This window comes from Mesoplodon mirus (genome assembly GCF_964341445.2).
Source record: "Mesoplodon mirus genome assembly, chromosome: 12".
NCBI classification, from domain to species: Eukaryota; Metazoa; Chordata; class Mammalia; order Artiodactyla; family Ziphiidae; genus Mesoplodon; species Mesoplodon mirus.
In genome coordinates, this window is record NC_138988.1 from 72865083 (window position 1) to 72892408 (window position 27326).

The 27326-nt window shown below is 48.3% G+C and overlaps 1 protein-coding gene across 1 annotated transcript in view; it reads right to left on the reverse strand.

The window, feature by feature from the left end:
- LRFN2 (leucine rich repeat and fibronectin type III domain containing 2) overlaps positions 1-25338 on the reverse strand; it is a gene marked incomplete at its 3' end in the record, with an annotated part of 36193 nt that extends 10855 nt beyond the window's left edge. The window contains exon 1 of the mRNA XM_082638526.1: positions 23927-25338. Within this exon, the coding sequence (XP_082494652.1) occupies positions 23927-25326 (1400 nt within the window). The 5' untranslated portion in view covers positions 25327-25338. The remainder of the gene's footprint in view (positions 1-23926) is intronic.
- Between the last annotated feature and the right edge of the window lie 1988 nt (positions 25339-27326).

Genomic DNA, 27326 nt, shown 5'->3' on the forward strand with positions numbered 1-27326 from the left:
CCCCACCCAAGACAACACGGGACCTTCTGGAAGCTGCATCGCCTCGGTGGCTCACACTGAGCAGGTGGCTAATGGAAACACCCTGTGATTTCCCCAGGGCTGCAATTAAGCCACGTTGCTCCCATTCTGTCCCCTAAAGCAACGTTTCTACCATCATAGGCTGAGTCGACCCAGGCGAGGTCCCCTCCCCTCATCAGGCCTTTTTCTCTCTCTGTATATCTTTATCTCTCTCTCTCTGTTTCTCCTCATCCAAGTTTCTATGGATGTGGACCTTTTTCCTGCATCTAATTGTCCTTAGCTCCCAACCCCCAAGGATTGGGTGGGCACGTCACAGGAAAAAAAAAAAATGTGGGCTTTGGGATCTGACAGAAATCTCTCTTCGAAGGCTGGTTCTGCCCCTGACCAACGGTGTGACTCGGGGTCAGTTTTTCCTTTCTCTGAGCCTAATTTGCTCATGTATGAAATGGGACTAGCGGTCCCAACCTCCTGTGCTGAATGCGAGACATTAAGTGTGCTGGGGAAAACATGACTGCCCTCTCCTCTCCCTTCCCAGGGCCATTCAGTACTCCTGTGACGACAACGATGGCCACGATCGTTGCCATTTATCTCCTCAAGGAGCTGAGAAAAGCTTGCTCAATAACAATTCCTCACTTACAGAAGAAGTGCAGAAGGTGTCAGACCAATTATACCTCATTGTAAACACAGGAGTGAACAAAATGAAGATTCCCCACCAGCCGCCTCCAAACACACTAGAACCACCGGCAGACGCCAAATCAGTGCCACCCAGTGATGTACCTGATCAGACAACTCTGCCCAGTTAGCAGATCCATAATTTCCCAGGGGCACCATGCAAGGGCAAAGTCACCTGTGGCACCAACTCCTTAAAACTGCTATGATGGTGCTCACTTCAGCTGCATATATACTCAAATTGGAATGATGTAGAAGAGATTAGTATGGTCCTTGCACAAGGATGATGCGCAAATTCGTGAAGGATTCCATATTTTTATGAAATTCTGACACATGTTACAGCTTGGATGAATCTTGAGGACATTATGCTAAGTGAAATAAGCCAGAAGCAAAAGGACAAATATTGTGTGTTTCCCCTTATATGAGGTACCAGAGTGGTCAAATTCATAGACTGAAAGTAGAAGAGTGTTTGCCACGCGGAGGAGGAAATGAGGAGTTGGTATCGGATAGGTACAGAGTTTCAGTCCGCGATGATGCAAAAGTTGTGAAGATGGATGGTGGTGATGGCTGCACACAAATGTGAATATACTTATGGCCCCTGCACTGTACCCTTAAAAATGGTTAAAATGGTAAATTTTATGTTATGTATATTTTAGCACAACAACAAAGTGGCCAAAAAGATGTTATCACAAAGCGAATGCTGCCAGGCGGGCAGGAAGAGGAGAGCTTGTTGGTGTCATTTGTCACTTCAGTGTGGCTGATGCACACTCAGGTGCAGTCACCACTGGCAGGGACCTTGTGGTTCTGTTGTTGCCAGGCTTGGTTGGCCCAGTCAGGTCAGGGGAGGGCACAGCGTGGGGCAGAGTGGCCCCCTGGCCACCTGCTTGCTCTTTTACATCTGTCCTGTGTTGAAGAACAAGGCAGCTTCAGAGCAGAACTTGGTACACATCAAATGCATGCAAAGAGGTTTCAAAAGATAAAGCATGGTGGTTCCCAGCATCCGCTGCACTGTCAGCTGGATCTGGGTTCAAATCTCACTCTGCCACTGACTGACGAGTTGTGTGACCTGAGGCAGATTATCTAACCCTCTCTGTCTTAGTTACATAGAATGCTAGTACCTACTTTGTAGGAATAGTGTCAAGATTAAATGAGGTAAAGTGTGTCAAACATTTGGCAGGACTCCTGGCAATAAATCAGGGAACAGCAAACACAAGGTTTTGTTTGAATGACAATGGTGACGTCAGTGATGATCCTTGATAGAAAAACTCAAGATGAAATGAAGTCCTCAGTCATCTCATGGACGGGTTTTGGGGCCCTGCCTTTTCCCCCAGTTCTAATCCCCTCCCTCTGTCAGATCAGAAGCTCCTTGACGAAGGCAACTTTATCACCCCCCAGGTAAGTTTGTGCTATGGTGTAAAAAGCTTACTGACTGTGCAACGTAGGTAAATCACTTCATATCTCTGAGCCTCACTCAGTTTTCTTGCCTGCAAAATGGGTTAATAGTATTGATCCTATGGCATCTTGTGAAACTTAAATACAGTGATATTTGTTCAGTACTGAGTATAGTGTATAGGCTATATTTGTGCAATAAAAAGCAGCCATCAGTAGAAACTAACACAACATTTTAAATCAACTATACTCCAATAAAAATTTTTTAAAAAATAACAGTAATCAGTATTACCTTTAGTAACTTGGCAATAAGTGATTCTCTGTGCTGTTTCTTAAATAAACCTCAGAATTTATTGAAAAACAAAAACAGCCATGATGATACGTGGATTAGGTGTCTGAAGATCAAGTTCAAATCCTCGCCCTGACAGCTGCTAGCTGAGGGATCTTGAACCAGGAGATTGTTGGGAAAACCTAGCAAGCTCCTTGGATGCACTTAGTAAAGTGGTCACAAAGTTGAGGTGTCATTTTTTATAATGGAGACCCTCAGAACCCCTGCATGAATGAGAGACTGAGAAACTGACAGGCACCTCCCTGAGGGCTTCTCCAAGCTGCAAGCCTGGAGGCTGGACTCCACGACTAAGAGGCCTGCCCGACTTCTGGCTCGCTAAGCTGCAGCACCGGAGTGCCTGCTGCCCGAGGAGAGATGCCCTTTCCAGCTGGTGGTCTGGAGGAGCCCGCTTAGCACTTCTCCAGCCTGTGTTTCTGCTGGTCCTGCCCTGGACACCTCCGCCTCTAACAAGCAGGCTGGCCGGGATGGGACGAATCAGGTCAGGAGAGAAACAACCTCTCAAGTGAGACCTCATTGGGCAGTGGGGAGGTCACTGTCCAGTCAAGTGGATGGAGGAGCAGAGCTGTCCCCACCCACCAAATAGTCTCAAGTTCAGCTGGATGGACAAGGCTCTAACCCTGGCTCTCTCATGGAATTGCTGTGTGACCTTGGGCAAGTCACTTTCCTCCTCTGTGCTTCAATGTCCAATTCTGACATTCTAGAATTCCACAAGAATATCACCAGGAGAGGGGTGATAGGAGGAGGGAGAGGCAAGAGAGAGGCAGGAGGAGGGAAGGCGAGGCACAGCCATCAAAGAGCTGTGGGAGCTCGGGCACCAGGTCCCCAATTCTGAGCACACATGGGATTTGGCAACAGAGTAACTGGGGCTCTGGGCTTAAATCCTGACTCATAACTTATGGGCTGCATAATCTTTACCCCAGTACTTAACTCCCCAGAACTTCAGTCTTGTTTGTAAAAGCAGTCTGCCAACCTAATTTGCAGAGTCATATGAGGATTAGAAATAAAGTATGGAAAGCACTGGCATATGATATATACTCAATAGACCATATATGTATCTAGTGAATGCTTACCTACTTTATCATCTATCATCTATCTATCATCTGTCCATATCTATCTATCTATCTATCTATCTATCTATCATCATAGTTTTTATAGAGAATACTAACACCATCCAATCCACCCATCTCCCAGAAGGACCTCTGGCAGTGGCGAAGGTGAACTATCTGGGGGGAATGGTGGGTTGCCTGGGGGTTGGCACTTTGTGCTGAGTGGGAAGGTAAGCTTCACTGTGGAATTCCTTCATTTGTCAGGAGTTTTCAGGTGAGTCTGGCCTAGCCTAGAGGTGCATTGTCCTGGTTTTAACTGGGAATAGCAGTATTGTTGCCCTCCCCCTCCCCCTCCCCTCCCCAAGCCTGGGGCAGTAGCTCCTGTGGGGACAATGAGCCCCTAAATGTGCTTCAGGGTCCCTGGAGGATGGCCCTGTGGGTGTGTGATCTTAGTATGGAAGTAATCATGTCAGTAAATCTAATGTGAGTAAATCACAGACTTACATCCGTAACTTTCTGGTGGTCTCTCCAGCACTGTATATTGGGGTGCATGGGTCTGAGGCTCCAGAAATTGGTTCGCTTTCCTCCCTCTTCTGGTACAGCCTGGGAGGGGTGTCGCTGGGCTGCAGAGGGGGCAAAAGGTGGTTGAGCGGGCTGCCCCTCTCCCACCCACACAGGCGGGATGGAGGCTGAAGCCCGGCGGGGGAGCTGTGTGTGTGTCCACTGACTGGTGTGTATGTGTGTAGGTGTGTTGTGTGTGTGTGTGTCTACTGACCAGACTAGAAGCATCATTGGTGTGTGAGTAGATGAGAGGAGGGTGTTGGCTTGAGGCTGTGAGCCTCTGTGAGCATTTAAAGGAGGTGAGAGTTTGAATGAGTCAGAGCCTGGAGAAAACACCCTCCAGGGGCCCACAAGGCTCCTTGTGGTCTGGCCCCACTACCTCCCTGCCCCGTCTCCTGGACTCTGCCCCTCGCTCTCTCCCGGTGCTGCGGCCACCCTGGCCCCTGTTGCTCCTCAGACATGCTCCAGCCTTGAGGCCTCGCCCCGGCTGGTCCCTCTGCCTGAAATGCCCTTCCCATAGACCTCTGTTTGGCTCACCTCCTTCAAGTCTCGGTCCTGACTCACCTTCTCAGTGAGGCCCACCGGGCCACCCTATTTAATATTGCAATTTGCCCACCCCCTCCCCCAGCCCCTTACCCTGCTCTGCAGGTTCCTTTTGGCATAACACTGATGTTCTCCCCTCACCTCTATAATTTGCCCAGTTATCGTGCTTGTTGCCCGTTTCCCCCACAAGGACGAGGATCTCCAGGTGTTCTGTTCACTGATGCATCCCGAGCACCCAGAACAGTAGCATTTATTTGACGGCATATTTGCCTCTAGTTTCTCATTTGTAACACGGGGACAATAAGAGAAGCTATCCACTTCAGAGAGTTGTTGGGCAGATTAAGTGAATGAATACATAAAAGCACCAAGAACAGTGCTCGGCACACAGCTTAATACGTTAGCTGTCGTTACTACACTCCATTACTGCTTGGGAGGTGGAACTGAGTGAGTGATCCATGTGAGGGATCCAGCACACCGGCAGTCACACAGGGGTGAAGGTGCTTACTAAATGCTTCTCGCTTCACTCCCACCCCACCCCTTAAAAATTCCCAGGAAGGGGCTTCCCTGGTGGCGCAGTGGTTGAGAGTCCACCTGCCGATGCAGGGGACACGGGTTCGTGCCCCGATCCGGGAAGATCGCACATGCCGCGGAGCAACTGGGCCCGTGAGCCTTGGCCGCTGAGCCTGCGCATCCGGAGCCTGTGCTCCGCAGCGGGAGAAGCCACAACAGTGAGAGGCCCGCGTACTGCAAAAAAAAAAAAAAGAAAAAAAAAATTCCCAGGAAGGAAAATTCCCTGACCTCTTCCCTGAACCCGTATTTTTGGGCCCTCTTTGGGTTAGGAAGTTAGTTATCAGTAAATTTACTATCTGTTTGGGTTTTGTTGTTGTTGTTTGTTTTTTATCAAAGGAGGAAGCGAGCAAGAACCCAGCCTGCCCCACCCTGGGCTGCATAGCTCCCAGGTCCTATAGGTAGTTAATAGCATGTGACTAACAAGCACATCCTTTGCTGGGTGTGATAGCAGCTTGGACTACGCGGCACCTGAGCCCAGGAGTCGGGTGCCCAGATTCCTCTCCCAGCTCTGCAACCCCTGATAGGCTGGATGACTGGGGCACGTCCCATCCTCAATCTGAGTCTCTGCTCTTCCCTGGTAAGGGGTTGGTATTAGACCATTGCTAAAGTCTTTCCAGACTCATCTGTTCATGTGATTTTTATGGAGCACCTGTTATGTGCCAGTGCTGCTAGAGGGGATACAGCAGTGAGCACAGGACACAAGTCCTTGTCCCGTGAAGTTGACATTCTGGGCGGGGGAGGGGAGGGTGGACAGTAAATGATTAACACAATTGGTAAATTATGTACTATGTTAGAAAGTGGAGTGTGCTATGGGAAAAAGAAAAAGCATAGCAGGTTAAGAGAAGGTGAAAGGGTCTGGGCGTGGGGAGGGCAGACTCAGCTCCATGTGGGCTGGTCAGGGATAACCTCCTTTAGCGGTGACATTTGAGGTGAAGGACATCTTACATTCCAGGAACCTACCAATCTCTGTGATTCTCTATTCCGTTTGGGGTCCCCTGGAGTCCCCATCTCTTATTTTCTCTCCTCTGAGCACACTGAGCCCCAGTTTGCCCAGTGGGTGATGGGGCCAGAAGACAGATCAGCCAAGTCCCCAATGGTGGTGAGTGATTTATCACTGTCTTTATTCACACTCCAATATTTCAAAGCTCCCGTGGCTCTGATGGAATACATATGACCTTTTATTCTTCACTTCGCTTAAGACTCAAGGTCAACAGCCCAGCTGCGATCTATCGGCTGCTCCCTCCACTGGCCGTCTGTGAGCCAGGGAGCCCCATGGCTGTCCGAGATTCATGGCACCACCTCCCAGCCCCACGCTCCGCCGGCCCCTAGGCACTGGGCCTGGGCCTTGCTTGGCTGAGGAAGCAGCAGCCACGGTAGCTCTGGGGGACCATGGCTTATTGAGGGCAGAGACCAAGCCATAAATCTCCCCCCTCTCCCCTGAGCAGCCCCCATCACTAAGGTTGAACCCATGACCTGGGTTTCATTTCAGTCCTGGGAGAAGGCAGCCATGGGAAGGCCAAGCAGCCACGTTTCCAAGGGCAAGTCATACATTAGAACTCCAAAGGCACGGCCATCAGTTTTCTCAGCATGGAGAAGGGACGAAAAGGCATCAGCCTGCCTGCGTCAGATGGAACCCTCCAGGCCCTTCCGGCAGCCGAGGCCTCCTGCTTTCAGAGAAGCCTGGTTTTTCTTGTCAGACACCACAGCACTCCCAGAAGTTCTTCCACTTGTCTAACCGAGACCCACCCCTGCAGCACCCGCCTCTTTCCTCTCGTTTCCTCCTTATGTGTGGACGGTGGGTGGCATGGGATGGTCTGGTTCATACTTCCCCTGCTTCCTCATGGTAGTCTGAGTGACACGGGCTGCTGGTCTGGGTTCGCTAATAGATTAGGTGGCTGGGAAGGGGCGGCTAGGCAGTCTAGAAAGGAAACGCAGTCACTGGCCTCTATTTTGAACACACCACCTGTGACCCTAAGATACTATCTTGCTCGTGTCCATCCTAACTCATGTCCTGGGAGGAAAAGGAGGGGTCAGGAGCTCTCTGGAGCACAGCCAACCTGGGTTTGAATTCTGGCTCTGCCACTTCCAAGCTGGGAGAACTTGGGCAGCTTACTTACCCTCTCTGATCCCAGAGATTCCTACCCTGCAAAGCGCCCATAATAGTCCCAGCTGTCTCCCAGGGGTTGTGCGCATGCTCGATGCGGGAGGCGCGGGGGACGACACAGAGCAAGCATTCAAATGCTAAATGTGTATTATCAAGGTCTCGAGGTGCAGACTCTGGAGACAGCCCACCTGGGTTCAAATCCCAGGTGGGATACCTTGGGTAAGCTTCTTAACCTCTTCGGGCCTCAGTTTTCTCATCAGGATAATAACATCTCATGGGGATGTTGCAAGAATTAAATGAGCCAATAAATGGAAACCACTTAGAAGAGCACCTGGCACGTAATCATTTCTCAGAAAGGTCGGCTCTTATTATCATCACCATTACTGGAGGAGAAACCATCTGCAATCACTTGGCACTTCTGACCTAAGCCCCATCAATTGGTTTTGTGATTTATAATCCACCAACCTCCAACCAAGTTTATAAAGGGCCTTGCCACATAAAAATACATATAAAACGAGACGAGCAAATTCTTAAAATGTTTTATGGCAGATCATGAGCCCGCAAGAAGGCTTGAACTAGAGGACCCCAGGATGTTTGCTGTGATGTCCAAACAGTAACCTCACTTATAACCCCCGCATACCTACCAGGTTGCCACACAGTGCTGGGCCACTTCATCTTGGGAAGAGCCTAGGGAGGAGGGGGCATGATGGCCTCAGAACATGTGAGGGGAGTGGCTTAGTTAGGGCCACCCTTTCAGTGTGGGACTTGGACCAGAGGAGGCCAGTGGGGCTGAGGCTGCCTTCAGATGAGGGGCACCCCCGGCCCATGAGGAACTGCCCCAGTCCACTTTGCTCTGGTCAGGCCACATCCAGCATACTGCCCACAGCTGGATCCCACACATGCAGAGGGATGCCACAACCTGGTACACATCTGAGGCATGGGACCAGGAGATGTGCCACAGGACACACCCCAGGTCCCTTTCTGCCCCAGGGACAAACATGACAGCCCTTTACCTGTAATCCCTCCTGTGTCTCTTCACTGATTGCCCTCCTACTTGACCTTCTGGGTCACCTCCAGGAAGCCTTCCCTGACCACCCCAGGCTCTCATAGGCTCACACAGCTTATCACAGCTGTAGTATATGAATCAGTGACTACACAAGTACCTAGTCCTTTAATGCCTGTCTCCCTGGGAAATGCAAGCTGCAGGAGGGCAGGGTGTCCCATTCTCAGCTGTCTTCCCCATGAGTGGCCCAGACCCAGCAACATAAATACCTCTTGAAAGACTAAAAGTAAAAGGCAAAAATGGACGGTGGCAGGGAGAGAAGATGTTGCATCTGAAAAAAATAGCACTAGGTGAACCATGAGAATTATCTGCAAAAATTAAATAGACATATTATGGAAGAAGAATGAGTTTTATTCCTGATGAGAATGAAGACAGAAACTAAGCCTAGGAGGTAGAGGGAGATGGAGTTTGGGGCCTGTAAGAAAAAAACTTCTTAGCTTAAAGGCACCCAGCAGTGGTCTGGGCTCTTGAATAAAAAAGAGGGCAGGTTCCTATGTCTGGAAGTTATCCCCACGTGGGGCCAGTCAGCATCCCAAGGAGGTGGTAGGAGTGGGGGTGATCAGTAGGAAGGGTGGTGGGCATCATAAGGATTCATGAACAAAGGAGAGGGCTGGCCTGGATGACTTTGAACTGTCCCCTTTTCACTCTGGACTTTTTTCAGTCTATGAGAGTAGCAAGAACTAGGCCCATTTTAAAGATAGAACAACAGAGTCACAAGAGAGTTTTAACAAATGAACAGCTGAATTGGTCCCCAGACCTTGGCTTTTCCTCCCTCTCCCTGAGCTCTCTCAAGCCCTTGGCAATGTGTCCACACAAGGGAACTAGGCTTTGAGGATGCCTGATGACCCCTTCCTGACCCCCTCTCCCTCCTCCTGTTAGAGCCTCCACTGTGCCCTCCATCATGTCTGCATCCTCTGTTGGCCAGTCCCAGAGGAAACCACTTGAGTATCTCCCATGACAAATGCAAAGAAACACATCTCCTAATGGTGGATTTCAGATCTTCTGATCTTTTGTGAAGGCAGTGTTTTTGGATGGGATTCTATTCCTAGGCCCACTCTAGGCAGGACGAGGGAGACTGGAGTTTGGGTCTGGACCTGGGCAATCCTTTCCCGACCTCAGGCACTCACTTCTTCTGCAGGACAGAAGCTTCTTTCCAGCCCTCCTGCCTGAGGGAAAGGACTGCTGAACACCAGCCTAGCCAACCTGAGAATTTTCAAAGCCTCCCTTTTCCATTCAGACCTTCTTTAGATCGATAGTCAAAGCTTGGTGGAAAAGCAGCATTGGGAACCAGCCCTTGGCACTGGCTCATAAACGGTGGCATTCTGACGGGTGGTAAAAATATCCCTCTGGTGTTCAGTGCTGGCTGCCGCCACCATCTCAGCTTCTAAGATCCTGTCTCCATGCCTAGGACCTCAGCAGCCTCCGCACCTGTCCACACACACCCCCCAGGAGACAGAACACAGGTCACCCAGCCCCTGACCACTGGCCACCCTCACACCCACAAATGCCACCCCAATTGTTGCAACCAGGCACCAGCAAAAAACGCTCTTAAGAGCCACTAGAGAGGGAGATGTAGTCTCAGAAATACTGCAGCACATTCCTAATGAGCTAATTAAACAAGAACATAAATAATTACTCCCTATCAGAGTGAGAGGACTTGGGGGGAGGGGTGGTGATGACTGAGGAGCTGGGACAGTGATGGGTGAGCTGTGATGCTCTGGAGGGGGAGATGGGAAATTCCTCTCCACTGCGGCTGTGGGTTGGGCCTCAGGGAGGTTCCCGGGCCAGGGAGATGGAGCCCCAAGGAGTCTGCCAGAAACATCATCACAAAATGCGGCTTTGTTCCCTACCTGGGTATTTCCTGCTCACTCACGTGCCCACGCCCTGACCTCCCTCCACCGTCATAACAAGCCCAGATGGGAAATTTTGGTGGAAGGGGTCGTTCCCCCCATTTTATGGATGCTGACATGAAGGACCAGGAGGGTCTCAAGACATTGCTAAGACCCCTGAAACCGTCCTGTACCTGGTCTCCCTGCTTCCAACCCTGCCCCTATAGTCTCTTTTCCACCCAGCTGCCAGAATCTTCTTTCTTAGTCACATCATGCCACTCTCTAGTCTAGTCTTCAACCACCCAACGGCTCCCATCCCATTCCAGATAAAGTCCAAGGCCTCGCCATGGCCTATGAGGCCCTACGTGATGCAGCCCCATCCAGTTCTCTAACCTCATTCACTGTCACCCTTCCTCCAGACTCACTGGAGTCTTGCTGCGTCTCCAGCATCCTACCCTAAGGGCCTTTGCACTTGCTGTTTCCCCTGCATGGCTCTTCCTCTCACTCCATTCAGGTCTCTGTTCCAAATTGACTCTTTAGAGAGGTCGTCTCTGACCACCCATGTAAAACAGCAGCTCCCCAGTCTCTGTCTCCTTACACTACTTATCTTTCTTCCTAGTGCACATTAAAATTTTTTCATCCCTCTCCTCCATAAGAATGTAAGCTTCTTGTAGACAAGGACTTCGCCTATCTTGTTCTAACCCTATGGTCTTGACTAGATTCTACCCCAAAGCAGACACAAAATAAGTATTTACTGATTGAATAAATAAAAGTCTAGATACCAAAAGTCAAAGTGTGGTTTGTGCCTAGACTATCCAGTTCCAGATCCAGCGTTTCTCTACCACAGGTCATTTCTCCCCTCAGAACTTGACCATGGCTCCCCACTGCCAACAGGAGAAATCTTGAAGTCAGGACAGAGCACTGGCTACAAACTCCAGCTCCACCACCTCCAAGGTGGGGGACCTTGTAAGTCATGTCACCTCCCTATGGCTCAGAGTCTTCAACTGTCAAATGACAATATCATACCTCACAGGGTTAATGTACCACATAAGAGAATAAATTACACAGCACATCTTTAAAACCATACCTAGAATGTAGTAAGGGCTCAGTAAATATAGCTATTGTGTGTGACACTCAAGGCCACCCTCTGTCTGCCCTCTTCCATCCTCTGAACAAACGTCTTATTATTTCCCTAGACCAGAGGGTCTCAAAGAGTGGCCCCTAGATGGACAGCTCAGCATCACTGCGAGAATGCATTAGAACTGCAGATTCTCCGACCCCACTCCAGACCAAATGAGTCACAAGCTCAGGGGGGCTGGGCCCTGTATCAGTGTGCTAACAAGTCTGCCAGGTGATTCTGATGCGTGCTCAAGTCTGAGAACCACTGCACTAGAGACAGCCTTTTCACCAGGTAAGCCAGGTGTGGTAGATTGAGCTGTTGGACCTGTTTCTTCACTTCTCTTTAATAAGATAAAACCTCCACAGCCTTGCCGTGGCAAGGTGGGTGATATGCATGCCCTGCTTGGCCTTGTAACTTGCTTTGGTCCATGGGATTTAGCAGATGTAATGCCAGCAGAGGCTTGACATTTGCTTCTTCACCTGCCCACTTGCATTTCTGCTATCACCATGAGAAGGACATACTCTGGATGGCCACTACACCCTACCTGGGCTCCAAAACAAGATACACAGAGAAGATCTAAACCAGACCCAGAGCCTGCAGCCCAGCCCAGCTGAGACCAGGTGAACTCCAACCAACCTGCAGACCCACAAGTAAGAAGATTCAATAGGTTGTATATCACGTAGATTTTGAACTTGTTTGTCACACAGCATTATTGTGGTGACACTGACTAATATACTGGGGCTCTCAGGGGTCCTTGACCAGGCCTGATCATTCCTGTCTCGGCCTCTTTATTGCTTCCACCTAAAACAGCTAACCCCTCCCCTCTTCCTTCCAAATCCCACCTACTCCCCAGGACACAGCTTATACCTCACTCCACCTGCCCCATCCAGCCACGGAATACACCCCTCCCAACCCAGGCATGTGAATGCACTTCCATCAGCCCATGAAAAAGCTCAAGTGGATCAAGTTCACCCAGCAAATTCATTTACATTTTCACCTTTTAGGTGGCTAATTACTAAACTGAAATGCCCCTTAACTTAGTATCATCACTAACTAATTTTCTGGTTAGAAGGTTAAGTGTCTTATAGTTCCGTGTGATGTTTAGTTTCTGAACAAGTACCTTCCTGACGATGCAAGAGCAGTTAGTTCCCACATCTGGACCAGTACTCCCACCCACAGCATCAGCCCTGCAGCCACAGCACAAGTGGGAGCCCATCTTTGGAGCCCACCCCAGCGAGAAATAGCTCTCCTTTGTAAATAGTTAATGAGCTTGTTCATGCGTGTTGCATGTCTCCGTGGCCCTGCTTTCACCTTGGGCTGGCATATCACAGTCTGTGGTTTTGTGTGATTCTGCTGGCTCCCCCACCCCACCACCCCTGAGGCTCTGAAGATGACGGGCATTAATCTGACTTCATGTTTGGAACCCTTCTGTCACCTACGGGGTGCCCACTCTCGTCACACACACACATGCCAGACCACAGGCCTAATTGGCAAGGACTCAGACATCCCTCTCGGCTTCTCTCTCTGTCTCAGTGTCTCTAGAGATGAGCAAAGAGCACTCACAGAGTGGCAGAAAATCAGCCCAGATCACCTTCCCTCCCAGGCTGGCCTCAGCTAAACTACACACTGGCTCCTGGATCCCGGGATCTTGTGGGCAGGTGCCAAGAGACGTGGATGACACGGATGCTTTCGCCCATGTGGCTCTGTGGCGCCTGCACTCCTGCCCAACATCCGTCCTCTTCTTCTAACTCCCCTGCAGAGCCCTGATTTTATTTGGGAAAGCAACATGCCTGAAAAAATGACCAGCTTTCTCAGGCTCTGACGTGGTCTGAGGAAATACAATGAGATGGAGCAGGAGTCATTGGGTGGGGCTTCTGGGGGACTCTTTAAAGGGGCTGACTCATCCAGAAGGTTGGTACCTGTCTTAGTTGGGCTTTCCCGGGAGCAGACTCTAAGAGGAAGATTTGAGTGCCAATAGTTCATGTGGGAGGTGGGCCCAGGATTCTCTGGAATGGGGAAGAAAGGCCAAACAGGCTATTTCACTAAGCAACTTACCCTTGTGAGCAATCTGGGCTCAGTCCTACTGGGACCCTCTGGGAGACAGCACAGAACATGTCTCAGCTGTCCTTCTTCTTTCCCCCTGGGGGAGGAAGCTGGGGTATTAATCCTCCAACTCCCTCTGGCATAGGGTGGGGCTGCTCCTGGGGACGTCAACTCTCCTGCACTTCAGCTGCCCTCCCTGTGGGCTGGGCACACCTGAGGAAGTCCCAGAGGGAAGGGTCAGTGAGCCACATGTTAAAGACTGCAACTGACCTAAGAAGGAGCTTCAGTCCCTGAGGTCCATGGAACTCCCATACCAGCCCTGAGCTATATCCCTCTGGAATTCCATTACATGACAGAAACAAACCCCCAATTTTGTCAAACCACTACAGTCAGATCTTTGCTACGAGAAGCACTTCACACTATCTGAAGATGCTCTTCACGTCTTACATCTTTTATCATTTCACAACATCCTTGTGAGTTATTATCATCCCCATTCTGCAGATGAGAAGCCTGAGGCTCAGAGAAGGAAAGGGAGGGGGATAAGAGACCACGTCTGGAGCCCTGGATTCGATCCTCCTGGTATTAATCACTAAGCCTCAGCTGAGGGGTAAGAAAAATGACTCCAGCAACTAAAATGCACAAGATGCTTTTGTTCCCTAAATGTTTCACATACTTTATCTCTTTGGAGATAACCCCATTTGAAGGGGTTTGTATTTCAATGTTATAGATGAAGCAAAGTCTCAGAGTGGTGAGATGACCAGGGCAAGGTACAGCTGGGTGGGAACCCAGGTCTCCTGACTTCTTCCCTCACCAGAAGTTCAGAGACCAAACCCCAGCCGTGGGATTTACAGCAGCTCTGCCCACCAGTACTGCCTATTCCCTAGGTACAACAGCCCAATGATGAACACACATCAGAGTCACCAGGAGAGCTTTAACAACACGGATGCCTGGGCCCCACCCCAAGCTGACTCAAGATCCCCTGGAGAGAGGATACAGCTCCTGGGAAACCTCAGGCTCCAGGTCAGAATGCCTGGGTTTCACACTTCGCCCACCCACAGTTCTCCTGGAGCTGTTACAAGGCTGAAAGGAGCTGGCTGCTGTGAACATGTTTGGGGGAAATTCTAGTTGTCAGATGAGTGTTTGTGTTTGGTGTCATTCTGATGGCTGCCACCACCAGCATGATCCCCAAGTCCCAGACACTCCTCAAGCCTAACCCCTCCCTCTGTAAACCTTCTTTGGTAATTTCCTGGTGAGAAATAAGTAATATCCCCCCCCACCCCCAAACCAACCAAATGTATATAAAATTAACAAGGGGCTGCTTCTCTGGTTCTCACTTACTAGAGGGGAAAAGCCACATTCCAAAAGAAAGGTAGACTGGATGCACAATTCTACTCCCTTTACTCCTGCTAATTATTTCTCCCTTCGAAGATGTCTTCAGACAGAACTTTTTGAGAATAAAGAGTGAATGACAAGTAGAGAATTTAGTCACTTCTGAACAGATGCCCTGAAGGTTTTTGAATCTGAGTGGAGTCATCTTCTTGTGCAGAGCAGGAGGGGAGGATGATAAAGTGGTGATATGATTTGAGATGCTCTTGGAAGGCACCCCTGAAAAATTTCTCTCCTATGCACAAACTTGCTGTGGGTTTTGAAATTCCACCATTAGAGATTCACTCCTTTGGGTCCTTCAGAGTTTCCAATTGAACTGTGAAGATTTCTGAAAGGGGTGACACCTTACCCTTTGATCTCTTAAAACTCTATCAGATTGTTTTCCCAGTTTACAGTTCTCTTAGAGTAAGGTTTTGAAGAATGGAGCCACAAGAAGAAGCCTGGAGAACAGGGACAAAAAGAGGGGGCTAAGAAAGGAAAGTGGACAGGCTCCTAATAACAATAAGTAATGACATGTATCCTGTACTTCACAGTTGACTATGAAAGATGCACTTTCAAATAGGTGATCTCATTCAGTTCATGCCACTGTCTATATAACTTATGCAGAAAGGAATCTCTGTTCCCATTTTACAGACAAGAAAACAGAGACTGACAGTGATGCAGTGTTTTGCCCATGATCCCAAGACTAGTAAATGGTAGAGTTAGGGTGCAAACTCAGGTTCTAGAAGTGCTAGCTGCCTCTTTGTCTTCTGTATATTACTGGCAGTGTATTGTGCCTAGTTTTAGAAAACTACATTTCCCAGCCTCCCTTGCAGACATGTGTGGCCAAAAGAGATATAAGCAGAAGTTATTGGGTAGAGCTTCAGAGAATCTCTTCCCCTTTGCCCTCTGGCCCTTCAGCTTTTTATCTTTCCTGCTGTATAGAAAGGAGATGTGAAAGCTAGAGTGCCGGCAGCCATTTTGCACCATGAGGGAACCTTAAGGACAGAAACTGTGTGCTGAGGATGGCAGATCAGAGAGGTAGGAGCTGGGCCCTTGGTGGCCATACTTCCTGGAAACCCAGGCTAAACTCTCTTCCACTGGACTTCTCTTACACAAGAGACATAAACCCTTATGAACTTAAATCTCATTAGGTTAAGTTTTCTATTCATCCTAATTGCCACGGCTAGGCCTTAGAAATGTGGGGAAAGCAACTAAAGCTGGCAGAGAAAATCTCAGCAGACTCTCAGTGGGTTACCCCATCCTTCCGAGAAAAAGAAGTTATAGTTGGTGCCCCCAGCCCAAGTCTCCAGCCTTAAGGAAAACTCCTTGAGATATCTGTGAGATGTGCCCCACAGCATGGTACCTGGCATTGGATGTAGGACACCACATTTCTAGTTTTTGCTTTGTGGAACCTTGGGAAATCCGCTCAATTCATTAAAGACTTAGTTTTACCATCTATAAAATGGGTATAATATTTGTCCTGTCCATCTCCGCTTGTGGATGTCAGATTTCAATTGTCAAGCAATGTAAAAGAAATTTAGAAAAACGTAAAACCCAAGGCAGGCTGATCTGGCTCTGACCAGGGAGTTGATGGGGATCTTTCTACCCCATCCACCCCAATTTCCTCCTTTATACCTTTTTTTCCTCAGCCTGCCGGGGTTCAATCCATTGTTTCAGGAGAAGCTGAGATGTCAAAGAAGCAGCTGAGTCAAGGAAACTTCCCCCTGCATAGGTGTCAGATTTTGCATATGGCATGACCCTTCCTTTAGGGAGCACCTGTCCCTAGCAGTTTCTCCCCATATCCACAAGATCCCAGGTTCATCAGTAAATTTCCCTCCACCCCAAGGTGGAGAGGGCTACATTTTCATGGGGTAGGGGGGACAAACTGAGGTGTTGATTCATAAGATCCTGATGGGGTAGAAACTGGCTGAATCTGCCATTTTATTCTTTCCCCAGATGGGAAACAGAGCAACAGTGAAAAAACAATGCCCCAACCCCAGCCCTGCAAAACTATGTGGGGTGGTTCAGTCTCCCCCAGGGTGGGGAGTATGTCTGACAATCATGGAAGGATATGGCATGGAAAGGGGGGTCTGAAGATAATTAGGGGTCGGGGCATGGAATGGTCACTATCTTCTACCACCTTCAGGTCTCTTGCCTCATAACCCCTCACTTTTTCTACACGGAGATGATGACAACAGAATAAGCTGCACAAAGACAAGGTTGCATCCTGGCTAATTCCACACTGTGCTATAGAAGTATGCTGGCTGTTCCCCTGGCCCTCCTGGGGACTGTTCCAACATCATGCCTGGAGGCAAGTGTTTGTGAATGTCATTTGGGCTGCTAATGACATGCAGGGCACTTAACTTACCACGTCACACGGGGGATGAAGCAGAGCTGGGATGGGCTTCTGCTTTCTCATGCGCAAGGGGAGGCCCCCTTCTTTCTGACTCCCCTCTCACCATCCTTCCTCTTCCCTTCAATGACTCCTCCCCACCCCCCTGACACTGCCCCCATTAATGCCAGCCACATCCTGAAAGGGCAGGCCCTGGGGCAGACAGATGGGGGAGCTGGCCCTCCCCAGTCCCACGGGAAACAGACCAGGCCTCACTTGTGGACTGTACGTGTCCAGCATGACCCAGGGCTGCCGGCAGGGCTCAGCCGTATGTACTCAGGGAAGGCAAATGGCTTGGGAAGTCAGCAAAAACCATTAGATAATTAGGGAGCTAATTATCTGATTAAAAAAAATAAAAGCAAGACACTATTTCATAGTCAAATTCAGATCCTGAGTTATCCATGGCTTGGAATGAGCCATGCCTCTGCTCCCCCTTCCTGGTATATAGAATAGAACCTGATGCTTCAGACACAGCTCACAGCCCCCAGGGCTTCTGTAGGCCCACGGTGTGGGTCAATGGCGACCTGTCAATGACGTGTCCAATCTGGCTGGACAACTGAGCCTCCACCAAGGTCCCTGTCTGTGGCCTCAGGCCCCAGGGCTTAAACCCCTGTGAGACAGGGCACCCTAACCCTGGGAGGCAAGATGCCATGTGGCCCCAACTGGCAAAAGCAGGTGGATTTAGCAAGTGTGGTAACCATATTGTCTTGATTGTGGGATAATAAGAAAACAGAGCCATAGACCATCAGGGTGGGCTCACTTAAGTTAAGTGTTACAGTTAGGCTGACCACTCGGCATCCCTGGCATGGAGTTAGCCGGGTTCTGCTTGAACCGTTCTGGTATGGGCAGCTCACTACCTTATGGCAGCCCTTGTTTATTCTGCTGTTGGGCAGCTCTGATGTTCATTTCCATTCTGTTCAGTTCACCAGGTGTTGACTTAATAGCTGTTGTGGGCCAGGACTTACTAGGAGCTGGGGATACAGAGATGAGTAGGTATGAATAGCACATGCTAGAGAGGAAGAAAGACACAAGCCAAATCATTTTGCAGCCAGATGGAAAGCAATGAGAGAGGTAGATACAGACGCTGCTACTGGAATTTTTTTATTGTAATGGGTCCGTGCCTGCTTTCGTGTGTGTGTGTGTGTGTGTGTGTGTGTGTGTGTGTTCCTCTCTCCTACTCATACATTCTTTGAATAAATTAAGGGATATATGACTCCTTTCCCAAATCCTGTCATCTCCAAGGTAACCTCTGCCCATCTCACAAGATTCTAGAATCCCATTCTCATCAACAGATCTCTGGATATATTGCCATTGGTAAAGAAAATTTCTTGAGACTCTGTCATCCTATATTAAACGTGTTACAGCTCCACTCCAACCAGCTTGAATGATTCAGTGATTAAAATCGTAACCTCCCATGATCTGAGCACTTCACCTCTGTTAATACAACCCAAAATTACAGGAGTCTTTTGGCAGCTCCATCACTTTGCGGCTATGATGTCCTTGAGATCAGCTAGAACTCTGAGCCGATGCCACACAAAATTCCAGTCAAGCCAGATGTGCCTCACCTTGAACTCATGCAGTTGAGTTTTTGAACCGAAAGAGAATACATATTTTCTGTGTCATTATCCATGTCAATAAGAAAACATACTGAGCAGTACAGAATGGGGGCAGGTATGGGCACAAGGCAGAGGCTTTCTCCCATGCTCACATCAATTTGTTAAGCAACCTGATTACTTGACCAGTTACAAGTCCACTTCACCAGTTCACACATCTCCATTTTGGCCCAAACACAGGGTGAGATTTTTGTCAAGTGTCCTTTACAATTGTGATGCGCTCTGTTTACGGCAGTGAGTCACAGCTATGGAAACTCCTAGGATGTTTTCCAATAGCATCTATCACCCCAGAGGTTCTGGCCCACTTCCCCCTTGGAGGTGCACAGGGGTGGGGGTCTCGTGGAGAATCCTGTGTCAGGAGGGATGTCACTGAGGAGGGCTGCCCTCGTGAATGACAAGGAGGCAGATTAAAAGAACTACTGGGTCACAAACTAGTGAATATAACAAAAAAGAAACAGGGTCACAGATATAGAGAACAAACTAGTGGTTACCAGTGGGTGGGAGGGGCAAGAGTGGGGTAGGAGATTAAAAAGCACAAACCATTATGCTTAAAACAAATAAGCTACAATGATATATTGTACAACACAGGGAATATAGCCAGTATTTTGTAGAAACTATAAATGGAATATAACCTTTAAAAATTGTGAATCACTATGTTGTACACCTGTAAATTATGTAATATTGTACATCAACTATACTTCAATTACAAAAAGAAGAAAGAAATACTGGGTCATAGTGTCCCCTGAAGACAGCTGAATACTTAGGCAGGATTTGTCCCCTGGGAACCCATGCTGGGTCCTGGCAATCAGCATTCTTTGCCAAGGGCTTATAGCCATCTGTTGAGCAATTCTGCCCAGACTAGCATCCTATGCCTTATGGGGTCTAGTCTTCAAAAGGAGACTATCCACCCTTTTCCCATCTTGGGCACTTCTCTTTCTGTCCATGCTGTCTCAGGCCTACCCCCATGGGCTTGGGAAACTCAGCTAGTGTCCTCTAGTCCTGGGATGTGACCCTTGGGGTACGTGTGATGTGTCTCTGTTGGTCTTGGTTTCCTCCTTGAGTATTGGTCTTGCCCTTCCCATGTTGCCTGGATTCCGGTTCTGTCTCTGCTACTTTCCATGTAACACCTTGGGCAAGTTTCTTATATGGGAAGTGGAATAACAATAGTTCTCCCCTCCTGCGGTTTTGAGGAAACTCAATGAGTTAGTACACATAGAGCCCTCAGAATAGTGCCCGCTTCAAGTAAGCTCTCGGCACAGATGTGTACCATTATCGCTGGCCCTGTTCTTGCCGGGGAAGGTGGAGGCCAATTGGAAACTGTGCAGCTTTCCCTGTGGCTCTTGTCTAGTCTTCCTGCAGCCTCCCTCCCAACCAGCACATTTGTCCTTCCTGCTATGAACATGGATTAAAAGCCCTGCCCTCTGTACAGTGTGTGTTCATCTTTGGATAGAAGCCTTTCTGCCCCTCTTTTGTACACATCCCTCTTGAAGGCCAAGCGTGTCACAGAGCTATGGTGCAGCCCACTGGTGTCTCTTCTTTCTTATGGGGACAGTTTGCTTTCTAAAAATCCACTGTATCCTTCTTGGAGTCTCCCATTTGTCCTAACAGCCAGCTTCACTGTTAGGGTGAGGGCAGCACAGCCATGGTGGCTAAGTCTAGGCACTGAAACCAGAGGCCTGTGTTCAGATCAGTCCTGCCTCTCTCTGGCTGCACAACCTTGGGAGAGTTTTAATTCTTTTGGTCTTTTATATTTCTTGGTATGTCCAGGAGATTTAAATGAGATATTTACTTCTTGGAAAGCTACATTGAAACCCACAGTAAGCTGGCAATAATGTTGTCTGGTGATTGCTGTTACTATTATCTGGCTACAGACTCACGCTGTCCTTTTTCTCTAAATTTTGGAAATCCAGCTTCTTAAAGACTGAATTGCACATCTAACCATACTCTTCCCGTTGCTCACCCAGGATGGCAGACAAGATAAGGGTCTCAACTCTCACCATTACTGTTACTACCACCATCACTATTGCTAATAACAATAATAATAATAACTCGTATTCCTTGAACGCTTACTATTACGTGCCTGCACTGTTTGGAGAGCTTTCCACGCTGCTTCTCTTCTAATCCTCAAGACCACAATAAAGGGAAATCTGCATTGTTATCTGCATTTTTTCCCTAAGATTTCTGATGTTTCCATTTACTTCATTTTATTGCACGTTGCTTTATTGCACTTTGCAAATAATGTTTTTTACAAATTGAAGATTTGGGGCAACGCCGCATTGAGGAATTCTATAGGGGATATTTTTTCTAACAGCATTTGCTCACTTCATATCTCTGTGTCACATTTTGGTAATTCTCGCAAAATTTCAAACATTTTCATTATTATTATATTTGTTATGGTGTCTGTGATCAGTGATCTCTGACATTACTACTAGGACCCACTGAAGGCTCAGATGATGGTTAGCATATTTTAGCAATAAAGCATTTTTTAATTAAAGTTTGTACTTTTTTTTAGACATAATGCTGTTATACACAATAGACTACACTATAGTGTAAGCATAACTTTTATATACACTGGGAAACCAAAAAAATTCATGTGGCTCGCTTAATTGCAATATTCACTTTATTGCCGTGGTCTGGAACCCAACCCAAAATACCTCTGAGGTGTGCCTATATTTCTATCTATAAAGCTAGTGTCTCCAGGATCTCAATCACCAAATAAAAGCACTTTGAATTCAGCTTTGAGTATTCAGAAGTATACCTCCGACCCCTCCCGTGGCCCTCGGAGGGTTTCTGAGACCCCCAGGGAGGGGTGCCATCTTGGCAACTTTGGCTTGCTGCCACCTTGATGCCAGTATCTCCCCCTCACAAATTGCATGTCCCTTCATCCTGCGCTTTTGCAAGCCTCAGAGCTGGTAGCTTTTTGCCTTTACACTTTATATCAAAGTCAAAACCATATAATAAATTCACAAGTGAAGAAATATACTTATTTTCAAAAGGTCAACCTCACAAGGTATCAAAGAAATGCAAATTAAAGCAAGGTCCATTTTTCACCTACGAGATTGGCAAAAATGAAAGTAATTATATATTCTATAATTGGCAAGGATGCGGTCAAATGGGCACTGTCACCTTCCACTGGTGAGAGGATAAATAAATGTTTATATGCAACGTATAAAGGTTATAATTTACCCGTGAAACCAGTGATTCAACACTTAAGAAAATATGCTAAGGAAATCACTGAAGTTGCACAAATGTATTTATGTACAAAGATACATGCATTGCTGCATTACTTTTTTGTCTTTGCTGCATTACTTTTAATATTGAAAAATGGAAACAACCTAAATGTCCAACAATAGAAGACTGATTAAATAAATTATGGTATAGCCAAATGAAAAGTACTTTAATACCATGAGATCTAAGCAAGCTACAATGTTGAGTGGAAAGAATTAAGAAACAAAAGGACACACTAGATTGATCATAAGTATTGTTTTGAACTGAAATAAAACTTAGAGGCCAAATGCTCCTGGTTAATTTTGAGTGGTGGGATTACAGGTCATTTTTTTCTCTCTCTTTATCATTTTGTCTATGTTCCAAATTTTCTACAAAGACTATTACTTTTATAAGTAGGAAAAATATATACGCAGATTGTTTAATTTCATATATATATGAATACATAACATATATTGTTTAATTTCATATATATATATATATGACCTGCATATACTTCAGTTAAGTTCTAATGCTGTTTTCTCTACATCCTGAGAATGAAGCTGCTCTCCAGACAAGCCACACATATGACGCCAGGTAAGGGAAGTTCCTTGGCTCCTGCAGCTTCCATGGTGCACCCACCCTCCATCTCATGGACTCCATTTGGTGAATAAATGCCTTCCTTTCCCCACACCTTCCCATCCAGAGACCGATTCATCAACTGAGAAAGTCAGAGCTGGAAGAAACCTCATTGACAGATCAAGGTTCTTGACCTCTCTTGTACCATGGATGCTTCAGCTGTCTGGCGAAGTATATGGGATCCCCTCTCAGAATAATCATTTTAAATGCGTACAATAAAACACAGGATTTCAAAAGAAACCATGCATTCCTTGAGCTGTAAGATTCTAGGCCATGTCTGTCATGTTTAACACAAGCTGAGGCTGGCCAAGAAGGAAACACACCTGTGGTCAGCCCCCGACCCTTTGGCCTGGAACATAATCTGTGGGCGCCTCCCTCCCTCCAGAAAACGTAGGCAACTCTGTTGCAGCTTTTCAGTCTTAATCTCCCTTTCTACCAGCCTAGGAAATGGCCCTTGGATTATCACAGAAGGAGATGAACATCAATGTCTCCATTTCCAGATGAGGAGACTGACACCCAGAGTGGTCAGGACAGGTGGGCAGGATGACCCCACCTCTAATATTCAGTAGGCTCACATGACCTGCTCTGGTTAATCAGAGCTCATCCAGGGCTTCTGCAGGACCAACTGGGACATGGATGATCTTCTCCTTCTAGGGCTGCCCAGAGGAAAGAGGTTGTCTGAGGGTGAAGCCAAACCAGAAAAAAAATGAAACTTAGGGAAGCTAAGAAACTGAGAATGCAGGATGTTTGTGAGGCCTTTGATCTACCCTGAGGCAGGTAGGTCCCTGAGTTTTCAATTACATGAGCCAACACATTACCTCTCCCTTTTTCTTTTTTTCAGCCAGTTTGAGTTGAGTTCAATTACCTGCTGACCAAGTCAGGTGCAGATTATCCCCATTTTACGGATGAGGACAACTGAGGCAGGGCAAGAGAATTAAATGACTAGCAAGTGGCAGAGTGATGATCTGAATTTTACACCTCCTGACCTTAACCGTGACTGCCTACAAGTCCAGGTGAAGGTCAGATTCATCCCTCCTTGAAGGAGTCAGATTCTTTGGCCAAGAGTTCCGCTCATTGTTATTGTGTGCCCTCCATCTGAGGCTCAAAACAGAAAGTTCTCAGGCTCTCAGCCACGAGACCACCTACCACAGTCACGGCCCTGGGAGGTAGGGTCCTCCGACATACACATCTCTTCGGGCTGCCCGTGTGGGGTCCCCTCTTCTTAAACTTGTAGGTAATGTTCATTCTACTTCCTCTCACCTGCACAAATGGCGCAGTTTGTCCCCAGAATCCCACAGACACCTCTGGGGAGGTGGGGCATAGGTGGGAACAGCTCAAAGCCCTCCCCATCATTTCCTCCTGGCCCAGCCAGACACCTCCCCGTGTTGCCGCAGTCCCGGGCTCACCTGTAAATCAGTACCTCATCGTCGGAGCAGTTGTACTGCAGCTGGTACATCTTCACCCGGGGGGCGGACTTGCTGACCGACCACTTGACCAGGGCTGAGGTGGTGGTCACATCGGACACCAGCACAGCCCGTTCCGGGGGGCTTTTGGGAGGCTCCCCAGCCCCACTACCTCCACCTCCCCGGCTGGTCTTGCTGGAGCCAGTGATGTCAGAGAGGCGGGACTTGGGGGACGCCGTGCGGCTGGTGCTATTGCTGAGGTGTGGCAGCTGGACAATGGAGACCTCCACTGTGGCCGTGGCCTCCCCGGCGGCGTTGGCAGCGATGCAGGTGAAGGCGCCGCTGTCCTGAGACGTGGTGATGAGGATGTCCAGGGTGCCGTTGTCATACACGGCAGTCCTGGAGGAGTTCGCCACCAGGCGGTCATCGGGGGCCACCCAGTGGATGAGGGGGCTGGGGTCCCCGATGGCCTTGCACTTGAGTGTGGCCGCCTGGCCCTCCAGGACCAGCAGCTTGTGCGTGTGCTGGGTGATGAGAGGCGGTTCGCACACAAACTCCTCTTCGCGCACGTGCCAGAAGTAGCGGCCCTTGAGGCCCCCCGGGGAGCCACACGTCTCCTGGTCATCGTCCCGCTCGAGCCTCCGCAGCCAGAGAAGCTCGCAGTTACAGTGCAGTGGGTTTCCCCCAAAACTAAAGGACAGGGGTGGAGCGAAGGGTGTGGCCGTCAGGGCAGAGGCCTGGGAGTGGGCGAAGATGGGGTCCGGGGGCAGCTTCTGCAGCCGGTTGGAGGTGAGGTCCAGGCGAGCCAGTTTCTGCAGGTCAGAGAAGGTGCCCTCGGTGATGTGGTCCAGCAGGTTGTGGTCCAGGCTCAGCTGGTGCAGGTTGACCATGCGCCTCACGGAGCCCCAGGGCAGGCCATGGAGGTTGTTGTAGGAGAGGTCCAGATCCTCCAGCGTCAGCAGGAAGTCCTCGAAGGCCTCGTCTGCGATGCCTCCCAGCTGGTTGTTGTTCACGATGAGGTGCTGCAGGTTGACCAGGCCCCGCAGGGTGTCCTCCCCGAGGCTGGGCAGCCGGTTGCTGTCGAGGTGCAGGGAGCGCAGGCTCTCGAGGTCCAGGAAGGAGAAGGGCTGGATGTGGCTGATGGTGTTCCTGGACAATGTCAGGTCCACCAGCCCCGTCATGTTGGCGAAGTCCTGGCGGCCGATGTGGATGATAAAGTTGCCGCCCAGACGCAGCTCCACCGTCCGCCGGTCGATGTCAGGGGGTACGAAGAGCAGCCCCTTGGAGGGGCACAGGGTCCCCAGTGACTCAGACAGGTTCTGGCAGACACAGTACTTGGGGCAGGCGTCGACCACGGCAAACGCCATGACAAACGCCAGCAGGCCACCAAGCAGGGTCTCCATGGTCTGGTCACTCAGGCCGCGGCGCCTGGAAGGGAGGGACACGAGGTCAGGATCAGGAGGCGACTTCCTAAAGCCCTGGCCCAGAGCTTCCTCCCTCACACCCATCCCCTGCCTTGGGGAGCAGCAGAGTAGCAGCTGCTCACACGGGTGTAATCTCTTCAACCAGTCCCTCCAATACAATTCTACTTTTTCCTTTCTCCTTAGCTCTTATCACCTTGGAACAGACTATTTAATTACTTATTAATTATGTTTATGGAATATTTTCTATCTCCCTCACTAGAATGTCAGTTCCATGAGGGCAGGTACTTTTGTCTATTTTGTTCATTGCTATAACCTGCACATCTAGCACAATGCCTGGAACATAGTAGATGCTCAGTAAATATTTGTTGGATGGATGCATGGATGGATAATTCCATACCAGTGGTTCATTGAATAATCATTGGATTTGAAAAGTGTTTTATGGCTGTATTTTGAAGCGTTTTTGCCCTCTTAATTGGATTAGGCTCAGCATGAAATCAAATTGGACCAGCATTCCCTAAGAACAAGAACATGGACAAGGAGAGAGCTGTCCCTGGGAGATGCCAGGGTTAGTGGGGAACTGGCTTTGGGTAAGTCCTTCACCATGGAGCATCCACATAGTGGGTGAATCTCTGGGAGTTCAGGGAGGTGAAGAAGGGGGTGGGATGGGAAGCCAAGGCATGGACTTCTTCTGAGCACTTAGTATGTGCTGGGTCCCCTGCCCGGACCTTCATATACATCACCTCATCTGGGCTTCAGGAACACCCTTCACGGGGAAGGGCTTATCTGTGTATATAGATGAGGACTTGTCCATGGCCTAAGAGCCTCCTTCAGGTCCTTAAGCAAAAGTCACCTTCTCACCAAGGCCCTACCCTCTGTGCACATCCCTCTTCCTTGCTCTGCGTTTTCTCCTTGGAATGGATCACTAAGTTACTGTACGTTTCACCTACGTGTCTTGTTATTGTTTGTCTTCTGCACTGGCAAAAAAGCCCCAAACGGTGGGGGCTTGTTTTTATTCACCACTGAATAAAAGGCCTATAGCACTGCCTGTCGCATAGTAGGTGCTTTTGTGAGAATGACTATCCAGGGAAGGAAGGAACAGGGCTTTGGATCAGGTCTTTGAATCTCCAAATCTTACAGTTTCATCATTATTCCATGTGGCTCTATTTATGTAGGACTAAGAACATCAACTGAGTTGGACTTTTGGAAAATCATTGCACACTGGCTGTGTAGCATCACGCAGACCAACAGCTCTCGATTTGCCTTCTAGGAGTGCTAATTAGGGTTCTGCAAGGAAGGCTCCTAAGGCCACTGAAATGGGAAGCACAGCCCACTCTTGCTCACCCTTGCAAAAGCTCTCTCGGCACTAGCAAGTTTGTAGAAGTGTTGAGAAATTCTGTGGCAGTAAAGAAATTTGAATTAATGTTTAATTCTGCATTGCTCCTTTTTTTAAGCAAAATACACTCCTGTTTTTTTGCATAACCACTATTAATGCCTTGAGGAAGTAGAGCTCTATTGCTCCCAGTTTAAGGAGCAGAGATGCAGACAAAACAACTAGCTGATAAAAAAAAAAGATACATCGTAAATTTAAAAACCTATTCCAATCAGATATGACTTTATTGTGAAGATTTGAGTTCCATCATTGTGCCTCTTTAAGGGTAAATTTCCCACCGTTTCAGGGTGAGATTTACTCTGTATTTAATCTGTAGTGAGTGTTATTCCTGAACAGCACTGTCCAATAGAAACATAATACGAGCCACGAATATAATTTTAAATTACATATTAAATTACATGGCCATATTAAAAAAGTGAAAAGAAACAAGTGAAATCAATTTTGATCATGTATTTTACTTAACCCACTATATCCAAAATATTATTTCAACATGTAGTCAATACAAACAATTATGAATGAAATGTTCAACATTCTTTTATTTGTACTAAATCTTCAAAATCCAAGTGTATTTAACACTTAGAGCACATTT